The sequence below is a fragment of the Pipistrellus kuhlii genome, unplaced genomic scaffold (genome assembly GCF_014108245.1).
Source record: "Pipistrellus kuhlii isolate mPipKuh1 unplaced genomic scaffold, mPipKuh1.p scaffold_m20_p_10, whole genome shotgun sequence".
Classification (NCBI taxonomy): domain Eukaryota; kingdom Metazoa; phylum Chordata; class Mammalia; order Chiroptera; family Vespertilionidae; genus Pipistrellus; species Pipistrellus kuhlii.
In genome coordinates, this window is record NW_023425405.1 from 20,076,646 (window position 1) to 20,093,526 (window position 16,881).

The 16,881-nt window shown below is 41.3% G+C and overlaps 1 protein-coding gene across 6 annotated transcripts in view; it reads right to left on the bottom strand.

Annotated features, from left to right (window-relative positions):
- Positions 1-16,881, bottom strand: part of DENND2A (DENN domain containing 2A) — a 105,558-nt gene that overhangs the window by 39,286 nt on the left and 49,391 nt on the right. For all 6 annotated transcript variants that reach the window (XM_045577490.1, XM_045577485.1, XM_045577480.1 and 3 more), the window contains 2 exons: positions 8,303-8,430; positions 6,522-6,643 (listed from right to left, as the gene is read on the bottom strand). In XM_045577490.1, the coding sequence (XP_045433446.1) occupies positions 6,522-6,643; positions 8,303-8,430 (250 nt within the window). The remainder of the gene's footprint in view (positions 1-6,521; positions 6,644-8,302; positions 8,431-16,881) is intronic.

Sequence of the window (16,881 nt, forward strand, 5' to 3'; positions counted from 1 at the left end):
TAGGTTCCCAGGGTCCCTTGAACCTGTCTATAAGTTCACTTATCATCTAATTATGGAAAATTGGTATGATAAATAATGCAGATCTATTTCTCTTTTTAGACAGGTGGGAACTCACTTGGTTTAATCACTTACTTAACAGATGAGGCTTTCTGACAACCCAAGACACATAGCAATATAACACCTAAGACTAGCTTTGACCCTGCTGCTGGCAAGCTGATTGCCTCCTAGATAAGGAATTTCATGTCTCTGGGCCTCATTGTCTTATTTCTAAAAATGAGTTGCTTTAAGGTTAAAAGCCAACCAAAAAACTTGGGTAACTCACAGAGCTCATTTTTCTATTGCATACTACAATATGTTTATAGAAAAGAAAATACAATGATTCTTAGATATTTGAAAAGGTTCTTAGTGTCACTCATAAGATAAAAGAAAATTAAAAAGCCATTGTGGAATTATTTTTCACTCAAAGATTAGCAAAGATAAAAAAAAATTGATAATTCTCTTGGGGTGACTGGAAATTGATACTCTCTATGGAGGGCAATATAACAGTATCAACAAAATTACATATTTTCACCCAGTAATTCCACTTCTAGGAATTTGTCCTCCTGATATGCTCATACTGTACAAAGTTATATTGTACAAGGAAAGTATACTGTGCAAAGTCTATTGTATAATGTACTATGATGTGTAAACATAAAGTACTGGAAACAACCTAAATGTCTATCAATGGAGGCTGGTCAAATAAGTTATTGTTGATCTATACAGAGGAATACAATGCAGGTGTAAAAATCGTAATGTACTGATATGGAAGGTTATCTCTGGTATTTATTTTTAAGCATAAAAAGCACAGTGCAAAGTGTAGACTAGTCAGTATAGTATGCTGGGATTTGTATGTTTTACAGAGCTATTCTGCTGGTATATGTACAGTTCTACAAAGAATCATAGCAACTAACAGTGGTTTCCCTCGAGGAGAGAAATAGAGGGTCCAGGAAGAGGACTTTCATACTTCTTAAATTCTGAACCACATGAATGTATTAACTATTCACTAAAGTAAGAAATACTAATAAAATAACTACTTTGACTACATGTTCCCTAAAGGTACTTCCAAGACTCACATTTTATGAGACTATAAATACAGTTGCAAAGTCTTTTCTTTTAAATAATAAATTAGATAAGACACCTAGCAAAGGGCCTAATAAACAACAGGCACTCAATATAAGTTCTTTCTTTTTTCTTTCTCTTATGACATCGACTTTTCTCATACTTTAATGTGCAAACTGCATTTTTATTTAGTATGAAGTTTATGTTCTTTTGGAATCCCAGTGTTTTTCTTATTAATTTGAATGAGCTCTCTATATAGATCAGATATTAACTATTTGTCAATTTTGCTGCAAGTGCATTTTTATTATATTTTGGATATGTGGAATTTTTCACATAACATTTTTATATATGAAAACCCGTTTATCCTTTCCTTTGTGAGAGATTTAGTCTTTACCTAGAACAAGCATGTCAAACTCAAAGGCTAACAAAGGCCAAGTAAACAAGGTTTAAGTTTATGTGGGCCACAAAAAAACAAAAGCTTCAATTTTCATAGAAATGTAGGTTTATTTCAATAGAGACATGCTGAAATAAATGAGTAATCATTAACATAAAAATAATAGAACATTTTAATAAAAATTAAAAATTTTTCTTGAACATTAATTATCAGACACTGAATAACTGCACAAATAAGTGTAATGCAAATAAACCTATTTCTCTTGCCCTAGCTGGTTTGGCTAAGTGGATAGAACATTGACCTGAGGTTTGAAGCATACTGGGTTCAATTTTGGCCAAGGGCACATGCCCGAATTGAGATCTTGATCCCCAGTAGGGGGTATGCAGGAGGTAGCTAATTAATGATTCCCTCTCATCATTGATAATTCTCTCTCTCCCTCTCCTTTCCTCTCTGTGAAATCAATAAAAATATATTTTAAAAAAACACACACACACAAAAACAAAGAAACCTATTTTTCTTGTTCTCCAAAAGTGAAATACTTCCTGTTGCACATACCAAACAAGTCAGTACAAAACTAATGACATGGCACTAGGCTGCTAAAATATTCGTTGTTAGTATTAGTGGAGAGAAATGGTGCACCTGTGCATAAGGCATGAAAAGGAAAAGAATGCAACACAATTATAATAATCAGTCATTAGTGAACGTTGTAGTTGTTATTAATAATTATGTGTAATAGAATATTGTAAAAAGTAAGTTATGACATTTTTAAAAATATATATTTTATTGATATTTTACAGAGAGGAAAGGAGAGGGATAGTTAGAAACATCAATGAGAGAGAATTATCGATCAGCTGCCTCTTGCACACCTCCTACTGGGGATGTGCCCGCATCCCAGTACAGGCCCTTGACCGGAATCGAATCCAGGACCCTTCAGTTCGCAGGCTGTCGCTCAATCCACTGAGCCAAACCGGTTTCAGCAAGTTATGAATTTTTATTAAAATGTTTCTTACAGCCAAAACCGGTTTGGCTCAGTGGATAGAGCGTCAGCCTGTTGATTGAAAGGTCCCAGGTTCGATTCCGGTCAAGGGCAGGTACCTTGGTTGCGGACACATCCCCAGTAGGGGGCATGCAGGAGGCAGCTGGTCGATGTTTCTCATCATGTTTCTAACTCTATCTTCCTCCCTTTCTCTCTGTAAAAAATCAATAAAATATATTAAAAAACAAAAAAAACACGTTTCTTACATACCATTATATTGGCTAGATTGCAAAAATATTCATTGTGGGCACCATGCTGCCCGCGGGCAGCAAGTTTGACATGCTTGACTTAAAAAATCTATTATCTTTTTATAGATTTAATAAATAGCATTTCATTTTCTATATGTTCTTACTTTATTTTGAACCTAATTTATTCAGTAATCTGTCAGTAATGAATTTTATTGTATGTTGGTCTAAATTGATTTTCTCCCAACCTAACTTATCCCTATTTCATTAATAAATGAGCCTTTTTCTTAATATCATTTTATAAGCCCACATTTATCGTATCGTGAACTCCACAGAATAAGCTTATTTTATTCCATTCATTTCTCCACTCTTGTTTCGTTTCAAATAGTGTGTAATAGTAACTTCAGGACTTTTTCTTTTTAAAGGCTGCCAGGAATAAAGGCTCCTAGCCTTTCTAAGTGGCCTGCTGCAATGTTTTATCATGGGCCTACAGGGAGCATCAGGTGCTGAGCACCGCAAGTTCTGAGCACAGCAACAGGCCACCTGGTGTGCTCACTATGGGCATCTTAATAATAATGCAGCACAAGAACAGAAATAATAATGAGTCTTTAAAAAAAAATCCTCACCTAAGGATATGTTTTCATTGGTTTTAGAGAGAGGAAGAGGGAGAGACAGAAACATCGATGAGAGAGAGAAAAATCCATTGGTTGCCTCCCGTATGCACCCCAATTGGGGATTGAACCCAGAACCTGGGTTTGTGCCCTGCCTGGGTATCAAACCTATGACCTTTCAGTGTACAGGATGACATCCAAATCAACTGAGCTACACTGGCTATGGCAATAATGAGTTTTCTTAAAGTCCAAATTCCATGAGCAATGAAATCTAAGAAAATGGCCCCAATTCTTTCAATGCATTGGAAATCTTATATCAAATTGTTGGCAAAAAGCAGGAATCTGTTTTCACTAGAGATTTAGATTGTATAGTGTTTGTTCAGAGAACACCTGACCTATGAAAAGGTCTGAGAGGAAAACAAACAGAAAGGAATCAAAGCTCGTCACACAATTTTCTAAAGGGTGTAAAAGACCTGGTGGAGGTTGGGTGCAGTAACAATGCTGGAGGGAGGACCCTTCCTCCCCCAAAGCCCCAGATGTCCAGAGCTTTCGTGAGGGAGTGGAATTTCAGTAGCTGATTAGCTGATAAAAAGAGGACTTGCCGGGACCAGTTTGGCTCAATGGATTGGCTTAGGGACTGAAGGGTCCTGGGTTCGATTCCGGTCAAGGGCATGTACCTTGGTTGCGGGCATATCCCCAGTGGGGGGTGTGCAAGAGGCAGCTGATCGATGACTCTCTCTCATCGATGTTTCTAACTATCTCTCTCCCTTCCTCTCTGTATAAAATCAATAAAATATATTTAAAAGAAAAAAAAAAAAGAGGACTTGATGGGCTGTGGACAGAGCATTGTCAAGTACAAAGCACAATCTGAGAATAGACACAGAGGTGAGGAAGAGCAAACAGACCAGTACAATAGTGAAGACATCCAATTGTCTGTGGAAGGCCTTGGAGAGTGGAGGTATAAAGCTGGGACTTTGCAAGGGTAAGCAAGTTTTTTCCTCCCCACCCCCTGAATATAATCTTATTTTTTAAAAGAATATATATTGAAGGCATTATTCTATGCATTTAGCAATTATAAATGGTACTTATGCTGCAGGCACTAGTCTAAATGGTTTACAACTATTAATTTGATTAGTCTTCATAAATCCCCAAAGAGGAGTATACTCCTATTATTCCTATTTTACCAATGAAAAAACTAACATAAGAAGATGAGATCTTTTGCCCAAAGTGCCACCGCTAACAAGAAGCCTAAGTAATTGTGAATGGAGGCAGTCAGGCTCTAACACCTTTGATCAGATGCTGTCTTTGATCAGATGCTTCTCTCAGTAGCTACGACTGAGTATTGGTGTGGGGGGGGGGCCTATGCAGGCAACCAGAAAATGCTAGTGATACATTTCCCCCTTAGGTGTCAACACATAAAAAAGAACATCTCATATTAGCCTATGTTCCCCTTATTGTAAACTAGCAGGAACTAGCACTGTGTGTGCGCAGGCATTAGTGTTGCCTTTGGCTGCACATCTGCTCCTTTCTAGAGTGTTTGTCCAAATGACCCTTTCCTTTCTACTGGGACAATCTAATTAGGTGAAAATCCTAGTGTAGTGTAATGACGTTACATTAAAATAATGAAATATCACTCAGGACCTTTCTGTAACCGCTAGAGGAGGTCGTCACAGAGGGAGGGACTGCTTCAGCAAGTTCTAAGGGTCCACGCGTAGCCCAGATGTGGCGTGAATATTTGAGGAGCTAAATGGAGGGAGTGGAGAAGTCTGCAGCTGTCCCCAGTATGGGGGCACAAACCAGACACCCAGCGTAGGACAGCAGAGATGGGAGCGTGGACAGAGTCCTGCCGATGACTTGCAATGGCCCCAAACAGCCTATAGCTATTGGTGGCTATTGGACTCCTGCATTAGGAACTGTATTACTTTCTGCAGGAGAGCTGCCTCTGAACTTCCAGGTTCCCATCAACACAATGCCTACGTGTTGAGCTATTTTGGGGACAGAGGACTCAGGTTTTTTTAGTCCAGCAGGAAGGGGAAGAAAAGAGCTGAAATTTTTTTTTTTTTACTTTAGGGAGTAGTCACAACAGAGATTGTATTATATATTTACTTTCTAGCCCTTTAGAGATAAAGTTTGCTGATCCTGGGCCAATTGTATCAGGGGGTAGTGAGTAGGTTCTCCTAGGAGGGGAGCTCTTGTATGTAGGATCTGTGTGAAATTAGATAGTAATGATATCCAGGGGTCACTTATGAAGGAAATTTATTATTATTATTTTCTATGAAGAAAATTTAATGCCATGTGTAAGGAATATAAATTCAGTCCTATAGGCAATAGGTTGAAATAATCATGTACATAAAAAAAGATGTATTATTTATACATACATAATTCCAAAGGTTCAAAAGGATATTTTGTAAAAAATTTCAGTCTTCTACCCTGACTACCAGGTACTCAGACACTTAGACAACTTCACAGAGATACCCACTTATTCATTCTTAAGTATCCTCACAGAGGTCATGCACATGCAAAAACATATATGAGATTACATATATATACTAGAGGCCTGGTGCACGAAATTCATGCACTTGGGGGAGGGTCCCTCAGTCCGGCTCTGTGCCCTCTTGCAGCCCTGGAGCCCTCAGGGGATGTCCGACTGATAGCTTAGGCCCGTTGGACATCCTTAGCACTGCCACGGAGGCAGGAGAGGCTTCCACCACCGCCTCTGCGCTCGCCAGCCATGAGCCTGGCTTCTGGCTGAGCAGCACTCCCCCTACATTGAGCGTCTGCCCCCTGGTGGTCAGTGCACATCATAGCAACCGGTTGTTCTGCTATTCATTCAATTACATATTAGCCTTTTATTATATAGTATATATATTATTTCATTAAAACCCCCCACAAATGGTGTTTTTCTATAGTTGAGTTTATGACTTTCTTCTTAAGGCTCTATGGATATATACTATCTTATTTGTCTACCTAGTTAGGGAGGTTTCTAAAACCAGAAGCTAAAAAATGATACTTTAGGAAGCTTTGTTGAACAGAAGGTTCCAGAATTAGAGGCAGGAAGACCAGGAAGGCAGCTAATGTCTATCTCAAAGCCTGGCATGAGGGTGGCCTGGCATTCCAGTGGAATTCAGAACTACAGGCTGTTCAAGACATGGTGCTGGGGACCCCTTGCCCCCCAACATTCCCTTGAGGGCTCATACCTTGGTGGATGTGTCAGAGATTGAAGAGGCGGAAGAACCAGGAAAATTCAAGACACATTTTTTTCCCAGGCAGCGACCATGTAAGTCAATGTCCTCATAAGGGTTTTCCTTCGTTGGCAGGTCTGTGGTCAAAGGCAATGGGTCAGGAACTGGGAACGTTGAAGAAGTTTTCCTTACCGGATCTACACAGGCCTCTCCCTGTGGAGATGTCTGATGTCTTGCTATCTATTTGTTCTTCTCTTGGTAACAGACCATGATTCTCATTGGGGTAACTCCCCATCTCCCGTTCTTAGATGTGTGAGATTAACTCCACTCCCATTTTAGGGCTTTAGCCAACTGGAGTTTCCAGAGTCCCAGTCTCAGTGACGAGTGTCAGGAAGGGCTCATACCCCAAGTCTAAGCCAATCACTGCATGGCATTCATGGGCTCTGAAGGTGAACAAGGGTCCTACACTCATCTAGCTGAGTGAGCTTTGGGATTTTTGCTGGGCCTTTCAGGATACAGACTCTCCCTCCAGGGAGCCAATGGCAGCCATCATGGGAACTTGGGAACCTGCTGAGAATGGAGCTAACTTGAGAAATAAGAAATGAGAAAGAAGCCAGTTCTGGTCACATGAGCCAACAAACTCTCTTTGTTGTTTCCAGTGGGTTTCCTGTTCCTTGTAAGGAGAGCTTCCCTGTCAGGTATACTCACTGCTAAGGAAAATCCAGACCTCATTCCTGCTTTGGATTTTGAAAGCCTAATGGCAGGAACCCATCTCCAGCAGCTTGGACACAGCAATTCTGGAATTCATTACATGTCCCTTGTATGTGGTCACATGTGGGTCTTTTCCTCCACCCTCACTCTTATCCCCAAAATGCAGATGCTGGTCTGAGCTCACACCTCACTGAAACTGTGATCTTCCCTAAAGATAATGTAACTCACTGAATGTATTTATTTAAAATTTTTAACTTAAATTCATTGGGGTGACCTTGGTTAATAAGATTATATAGGTTTCAAGTATATGATTCTATGTCATCTGAATATATAGCATTGTGTGCCCACCACCCAAAGTCAAATAATCTTTTGTCACCATATATTTGACCCCCTTTACCCTTTACAACCATACTGTTGTCTGTGTCTATGAATTTTTGTCACGTTAGTTCATTTGTTGCTTTGTTTTAAATCCCACGAGTGAAGTCATAGTTTTTGATTTTTTCTGACTTATTTTGCTTAGCATTATATTCTCAAGATCCATCCATATTGTTGAAAATGACAGTATTTCATATTTTCTTATGGCTGAGCTAACTCACCAAACTTAAATACATACAAATTAAGTAATCCCTATATTACTAAGCATTTATTATAAGCAAGGTATTTTGTATACCACTTTCTCCAGTCCTCAAACATGAAAGGTAGCTATCATCATCCTTAGTATATAGGCGAGAGAACTAAAGCTCAGAGATGTTAAGTTACCAGCTCAATGTCATACAGCTAATAAAGAGCAGAGCTAAGATTTGATCATGGATATTGAGGCTCCAAGTCTCCAGTGCAAACCACGCTGCACTGCACTGCCTCCTTGGCTGTTCGTCAGAGCCCTTCTCCACTCAGCCTCCACTCACATATTCCACTGTGGTCACTCTCCCACCCACCTACTTGTTCTCTCATTCATTTGAGTACATGTCTGAGAGAGAGAGAGAGAGAGAGAGAGAGAGAGAGAGAGTGAGTTTTAAACACCCAGCCCCATTTCTTCTCTCCCTTTCGCAGAGACACACTCACATCCATATACAGACATTTCTTACCTAGAATGTCTTCATAGACGTTCTCCTCTGATAAAGTGCATGTGAGCCCCAGCTTAGTCTGTGCATACCAGTCGACCCTGTTGTTCTCAGAGGAAGACTGCAGTAAATCTTCAAACTCATAGGACTTTCTGGGTTGTAGCAGATGGGAGGGAAAAAGAATAACCCCAAGTTCTTAAATTAAATTAGGCTGGTTCAGAGAATATATACCGAAAAAAAAAATTTTTCTTGCAAAAATTTCTATTACTGAAATCAACTCTGATGTTTGTAAAACAGGTGTGAAAAAGCTTCAAATATGAGATGTGGCTTTTTGTTTTTTGTTAATCCTCACCTGAAGATATTTTTCCATTGATTTTTTTTTTTTAAAGGAGAATTGAAAGGAGGAGGAGAATCAGAGAAAGAGAAACATCTACAGCAGAGAAACACATTGATTGGTTGCCTCCCACACGTGCCCTGGTCTTGGTAGATGGAGCTCACAACTGAGGTATGTGCCCTTGACCAGAACCCAGAACCTTCAGTACAAGGACCGATGCATATCCACTGAGCCACACCATCTAGGACCGATGTGGCTTTGACTTGAAAGATGCCCCATTACTGCCATACTCCTATAGTTTACGAGTATACTATTATGAATATACTATTATGTATATAACAGTATATAACAATATACTATTATGCCAAGTAAAGATATCAAAGTATATATCTAAAATACAGTCCCAACTTTGTAAGCAAACATACACAAAGAAAATAGAAAGAAAGTAAAATACACAGCAATGACCCTGGTAGTTCTGCTATTTCTCACCTTCCTTGCCAACATTTCTAACTGGGGAGATGGAATGAGGGGGGGAAGACTATTTAAAAAAATATATATTTTATTAATTTTTTACAGAGAGGAAGGGAGAGGGATAGAGAGCTAGAAACATCGACCAGCTGCCTCTTGCACACCCCCAACTGGGGATGTGCCCGCAACCAATGTACATGCCTTGACCGGAATCGAACCTGGGACCCTTCAGTCCGCAGGCCGACGCTCTATTCACTGAGCCAAACCGGTTTCGGCAATTTTTTTTTTTAAGGTATTATATATGTACATATCTTACCATTGCCCCACCACAACCACTCCCATACATGCCCTCCCTCCCCAGAGTTTTACATCCATTGGTTATGCTTAAATGCATGCATACAAGTCCTTCAGTTGATCTCTTATCTCCCCCATATCTCCCTCCCCTCCCCGTTGTAATTGGACTGTTTGTTTGCTGCTTTACTGTCTCTGTATCTATCTTTTTGTTCATCAGTTTATAATGTTCTTTATTAGGAAGACTATTCTGTCTATGTGTTAGCTTACCATAGTTCACTGGTTTTTCTTTCCTTTACCCTCTCAATATGGCATCTCTATGTATCCCTTTTCTGAAACTGTCCCCTAAAAGTCACTAGTGATTTTCTGGTAAAATCTAACCACTTCTTTGGTCCTTTAAAAAGAAAATTTTTTATTGATTTTTAGAGAGAGAGGAAGGGAGAGACACACAGAGAGAGAAACCAATGTGAGAGCAAAACATCAATTGATTGGCTGCCTCCTGCACCCTCCCCACCAGGAATCGAGCCTGCAACCCAGCTATGTGCCCTGACAGGGAACTGAGGGGAACTCAAGGGGCAAACTTTCAGGGCACAGGATGACGCCTAACCAACTGAGCCACATGGGCCAGAGCTCTTGGTCTTTGATTTAATGACACCGTTTTTCTTTACAAGACATCTCTCAGATTCTACAGTGTAAGGGAGCAGTATACCGTTAATGTACCATCCATGGGCAGGGGCTCATGTGTCAACTGTTGTGACTGGTCCTTGATGAGATAGGTACAAAAATTGAAAGTAAGCATTTAGAAATTTTTAAAGCAATTTGACAGAATTTTTAAGAAGTGAGTCTTGAATACAGTATTACCTTTTCTTCATTTAATTTCACTAGTATCCTATCTAATACAGAGGGAATATGCTAATTGACCCTCACACCACAGCTAATAAGGAAGAAATATGGTAATTGACTGCCACGCCCTCAAAGATGGCGGCACCCACAGCCACCAGATGGCAGCGCCCAGTTCCCTCAGCCCCACCACATGCCTACCTCCAGAGTCTCCCAGTCCCCTCAGCCCCTCAGCTGCCCAGGGCCAGCCCCAGGTGCAGGCAAGCCTCAGCTGTCAGCTGCCCAGCCGCTCAGGGCCGCCTGAGGCTCAGGCAAACAGGGCCAGCCAAGGCTTGTGCTGCAGGCAGTGGCAGCAGCAGAGGTGTGATTGGGGCATTGCCTTCCCTTGATTGCTGATGGCCTCCCATCCTGAGGGCTCCGGACTGTGAGAGGGGTCAGGCAGGGCTGAGGGACTTCCCGTCCAGTGCATGAATTTTCATGCACTGGGTCTCTACTTTTATTATATTTTACAACACTACTGTTTGGCAAAGGATTACAAACACAAGCACAGGGGTCAGGGTGGTTTAAGAAGGCTGATGTAATGCTGCCCCAGGCTACTTCCCCTCGCACACAACCCTTCCTGGGCCTCTCTTCCTCTTTCTGGGCTACGGGCTTCCCAAGGCTTTTCCTCTTTAGGCTCTAAACTTTCATATCTACACATCTAAATTCATCACCCCTTATCTGCACCTCATCCACACTCCTTTATGAACTTGACTTGTCACTTAGGGCAGGATAATCAAGAAGAGCCAAGCCAGAAACTTCCATGCTGGGTGTCTGTGTTCTTAAGTGAGGTCAAGAAGCTAAAACTGTTATCCATGCACTGGGGTCCTGACTTATTAACAGAAGTTCATGAGCCCATCTCCCTTCCCTTGAGGTGTCTAGCCTGGAGAGGAGGACTGAGCTCCAAAGCTTAGCATAAGGGGTCTGGTGGCAGTGGTGGTGGTGGTGAAAGGGGAAGCAGGGCTGTGCTGTTTTCTCTAGGATGGAAATGGGCAGGGCTGTGAACCCATCCTGAACAATCCCTAGTCTGGGATGCCAGGAGCCCAGCCTGGCATTCACAGGGATCTGATTAGAAATGGAGCAGTGGTGGTCTGTGGCCAGAGCAGGGCAAAGCCACAACTCCTGACCTGGGTTCTGGTGAACTCACCTATACTAACTTCTGGTGACCTCATCTATACTAATACAAGGGTAATATGATAATTAGACTGAACATCTTTCAGACGACCTTCTGGACATCCTTCTGGACAAAACCATGGTGGTGAGGCTGAGGCAGAGGCAGTTAGGGGAGATCAGGCTGGCAGGGAAGAGCAGTTAGGGGGATCAGGTTGGCAGGGGAGAGCAGTTAGGGCAAATAAACCAGAAGGCAGGTGAGTGGTTAGGAGCCAGCAGTACCAGACTGTGAGACTGACAGTTGGATATCCCCTGACGGATCCCGGATTGGAGAGGATGCAGGCTGGGCTGAGGGACCCCCATCCCTGTGCACGAATTTCATGCACCGGGCCTCTAGTTCTAATATAAGAGGTTAGCTATACTTTGCCTATAATTTCCAACACATAAAAGATACCACCTAAATACAATAGCATTAGAAAAGAGCAATTTCTAAAAATTATAAACTTCCTAAAAAAACTAATTAGAAGATGTTTATTCACATTGCAAAACTCTCATTTAATTTGCAAAAGAGTTCATAACAAGATTTCTCTTTCTGTATTAAAATGTTGGTTTTCAGGTAACTAAGTTCTATGCAGGAAGCCTGAAAGACAAATTTGAATCAACGTGAAGCCATGGGGCATAAAAAACTCAAGGAGAAACCAAAAATCTTTACATGCCCAGTTTCTAGGGCCTGTGGGGAAGAGTTCCAGTTCCAAAGTCTGATTTATCCTCCTCCTCTGTTGGTAACATATCTGCAAGCAATGACTTCACACAGCTCCTCCGAAGCACTGCTGCTGTAATTTGCATAGAAGCCTCCAAGGACAGGGGTTCATCTGGTTCAGGTGTGTGATTAGGCCCCCGGAGAAGAAAAATACGTTTAAACAAACCATACCACCATTTAGCTAAGTATTTTCTATAAAAATGTTTTTTAATTTGAAAAAAATATTTTAATGCCTTTATTTATATATTAACTTTGAGAGAAAGGAAATTTTGAAAGGCTGATGATAGCCATATCTAAACTGGCTTCACTCTGTTTAAATATTTCCACACTTGTTCCACATCCAGCCCACATGTTTAATAAGCACCTTCCAAGGGTTGGGATGAGCTCATAGCTGGTGATACAAAGGCAAGAAGTCCCTGCCTTCGTGGAGCCCACAGCCTGTTGAAGGGGTGCAACCTCCTCTCAGCCTGAGTTTGCTTCCTGGGCCCTCAAATTATCACATGATTTGTATATTCCTTAGTTTTAGAAATGCTGGAATGATCTTAGTGGTCCACTGAAGTTTGCTAAAGTAGGTTATAATTTATGAAATATCCAAATTTCAACAACCAGTGCCAAATACTGTGATTTCAAGTAGTATTTTGAATGTTATTTGTGACTTTCTCATATTTTTGTATGAAATCTATAATAATAAAATCATAATACGCTAATTAGACCGGTGTCCTTCCGCATGACTTTCCGGACAAAAGCCGGGGCTGCAAGAGAAACCTGGGTTCTGGGTGCCGGAGGGGAAGCTGGCGCCAGCAGCCGGGGGAAGGCAGGCCTACTCTTGCATAAATTTTGTGCATCGGGCCTCTAGTACTAATATAAGAGTTCAGCAGAAGCCGGTTTGGCTCAGTGGTAGAGCGTTGGTCTGCAGACTGAAGAGTCCCAGGTTCGATTCCGGTCAAGGCATATACATTGGTTGCGGGCACATCCCCGGTGGGGGGTGTGCAGGAGGCAGCTGGTCGATGTTTCTCTCTCATTGACGTTTCTAGCTCTCTATCTCTCTCCCTCCCTCTCTGTAAAAAATCAATAAAATGTATTAAGAAAAGAGTTCATCCCACATCTCCATTGGATGGCGCACAGGGATCTTAAAATTAACAGGTCCAGGACTGAACTCATGTTCTTATTTCCCGCTCCCTATGAGGACCAGAGCTCCTCCAGCAAAGTCATTTCAGCAAAAGCTGTCACCTTCTCTCCTACTGCCCACTTCTAAACTATTCACCAGAGTTCTACCTGCAAAGTACTCCTGGAGCCCACCCCCCACTTCTCAGTCCCCACTGCAACTACACCACAGGGTAACTCCAATACCACCTGGCTCTTCCTCCCACCCTCTCAACTGACCATCCTGTCACTGGTGACCTTTCCAGTCTCCATGCTGCTGTAGGGAAAGATCCTAAATTAGATTGTGCCTCTCCCCTTCCTAAACTTTTCAAATGCTTCCTATTCATCTTAGGCAATAGGCCCAAATTCTTGCCTCGTCTACAGGGCTCTTCGGGAGGCCGGCTCCAGAGGACTCTAGGGTCACACCCTTCCTGGCCCTCTGGCCACACAGTGAGTTCAGGTCCTCCAGAGGCCTGCATGAAGTCTTTCTTGCCCCAGGACCTTCACCTATTTGCTCACTCAAACTGAATTCCCATCTGCTGTCACCCTTTCCCGGGAACCTCAGGCTTCAGTCTGAGTGCTATCTCCCTTCCGATCTGGCCATTTCATGACAGGCTAAATACCATCTCCCTGACCCCCCCCTCCCAACACACACACACAAACATTCCCATAGCACCGTGGTTACATAACTAGCTGTGCACTTTCAACTATTACTAGTCTGTAAGGTCCATATGTGCAAAGTCTCATTCTATCTTGTTTTTTGCTATATTCCCATGTCTAACACTACACTGGTTCACCTTAAATATTTGCTGGTTGAATAAGTGAATGAGTATTTTTAAAGCTGGATTTAACAGTTACATTTACTGCTTATAATTTAATCTTATTTTGGCAAACACAGATAAAGCAACTGTATTCCTAGAACTAATTGTTAGTTGATTGTTTTGAATACATTTCCTCCAGAATTACTTTCGGTCATGGGTTGAATAAGCTTAACAAGTAGTATTTTGAATGTTATTTGTGACCCAGCCACCACTTAAAACCAATAATATAATTGGCTAGAACCAGGGATGCCATGCTCTGATTCCCTCATCCACCTCCCATTGCCATAGACTCCCTTTTTGCTGTCCAGGCATCTTCCCCCACAGCCCACCACACCTCTGGGGAAGGGCACATGTACCACCATCGGTCCAGAGTAGGGAGCTAGTGGGAGATTGCTTATGTCAGCTCTTGGCTTGCTCTGCTATCAGGTATTGCCCCATCAAGGATTATGACTATCCACATTTGGTTTCTGCTTTTCTCTATTCTGAATCCAAAATAGAAGTGTCTGAAGAAAAACTATCTCTATCCACCATTGTGTCTAAAATCCAACCATTTCCACATTCTGATGAGAACTACTAAGACAAGACAACCACTCTTCTAAGGTAGAATAACAACCACCCGCTCTACTCTCCTCACTGTTTTCCAAAGAACTACTGAATTCCCATCTGCTGTCACCCTTTTCCGGGGACCTCAGAAATAAACAAATTTACAAAATCAAGTTCTCAGAACTTTTTGATTAATTTTGCTCTAAATCTCAAATTAATCAAACAATTTGTCACTTTGAAGCTGCTTTTTTAATTTTAAATATATTTGTATTGATTTCAGAGAAGAAGGGAGAGGAAGACATAGAAACATCAATGAAAGAAAATCATTAATCGCCTGCCTCCTACACACCCCACACTGGGGATCGAGCCTGTGCCCTGACCAGGGAATTGAACTGTGTCCACCTGACCTCCTGGTTCATAGGTCGATAATCAACCACTGAGCCACAGCTGCTGGACCCCTTTGAAGCTATTAAACATTCAGTTTTTAGACACAGCAGTGAGAGTTACCTCACAGATGTCATGTTAACTAAGGCAGATTCATGACAGGGACAGACCACAGCGTTGCTGGTAAGTGAACTTTAACCACTAAACTGATGGTAGCTGAGGGTAGCTGCCCAGCCAGAGCGCTATGGAGATCTCTATCAGTCCTATAGAAGATGAAAATTAAGGAATCAATAACAGCATTAAAATGACTGAGGTTTCATGTCCTCAAAAAATTCTGAAAGTCTGCCGAAACCAGTTCAGCTCAATGGATAGAGCGTCGGTCCCAGATTCGATTCCGGTCAAGGGCATGTACATTGGTTGTGGGCACATCCCCAGTGGGGAGTGTGCAGGAGGCAGCTGGTCGATGTTTCTCTCTTATTGATGTTTCTAGCTCTGTATCTCTCTCCTTTCCTCTCTGTAAAAAATCAATAAAATATATTTTTTAAAAAATTCTGAAAGTCTCATGCTAAGGTCCCAAGAAAAGGCTGAATCTATATAATGCCAAAACAATCTGTCGACAAGTTGAAATTTTGGTCAATGTAGTCATTTGGTTGGATAATGACCTAAAAATCTCTGTCATATGATCAAATTAAACTAAAACAAAAAATCTGAATTCAAGTTAAAACCTTTGGGGGTAAATAGATACATGTGAATTCAGGATGCTGCTTATACGTAAAAAATAATAACTTTTCTTATTTAATGTCAGCCTTAAGGCATTCCTGTCAAAGTTATTAAATGTATGCCATAAAACATACATAACCAAGTTAATGCTGCTATAGGAACCTTATCTTTGGAATTTCCTGACATTTCAGGGTTTCTCATTTTCCATTTTAGGATTGAAGGCATAAGGCCTTGCATTTAATTTCCTGGGGCTTTAGAGAAATGAAGAAAGAAAAGAGAAGAAAGGGAGGAAAGGAAGGAAGGAGATGAGGAGGAAGAAGAGATAAAAGCAGAAAGCGAAAAAAGGTAAGGGAAAAATAAAAAGAGAAAGAAAAAAATCCCATATTTTCTCAAATTGAGTATCTGAATTCGTTGGTTTGGCTCTTGCTGAGGTGAACTAATTGGTCTATGAAAATAAGCTGAATACATTCTCTAATGCACACAGCCCGGCCATGTAATTCTAAACCTTCATAACCTCAAAATCCTTAATCATTTCTTTCTTCAACCTTGGCTTGGCTTTCCTGCCTCCGGGCAATAAGCCTGCCAAATGCAGAGTTGAACCTTTTTTTCTTTCCTCTTTCTCTTTAAATTTTTTTCTTTTAGAGATAGGAACACTATAAAGAGCACACTTTATTTTTTAAGAGCAGAAAGTGAACATCTTGCCCTAATCACCCCCAGTGTAGTACTTTAAACAAAATGAAAATCCCAAAGCCAAAATTCTTAAAACACAGCTGATGCAACCATATTCAAACTGGCCAAGAAAAATTTCATCTTTGGACTGTAACTAAGTAACTTTAGCTGGTTTGAAAGAAAATGCTGGAAGACCGAAAATAGCAGATGGTAGCTAAGAGAAAAATGATAATGGAAATAACTATTCACCAGGTTGATCTGTCTTCCCAATGATGACACAGATGAAAGACGAATTTCCAAGAATCAACCTGCCCTGGAGAGCGAGCCTCTTTGCAGAAACAGTCCCGGGAAGGGTGTGGGGAAGCATGGGGACGGGAGTAGAGTGTCACCAGAGTATTTAGGGTCCTGGCTTAGCACTTGTTTGGGAAAGAATGTAGGGTTGGAGATGGATTCAAACTTTCTCAAAACATAAAGAAAAAAT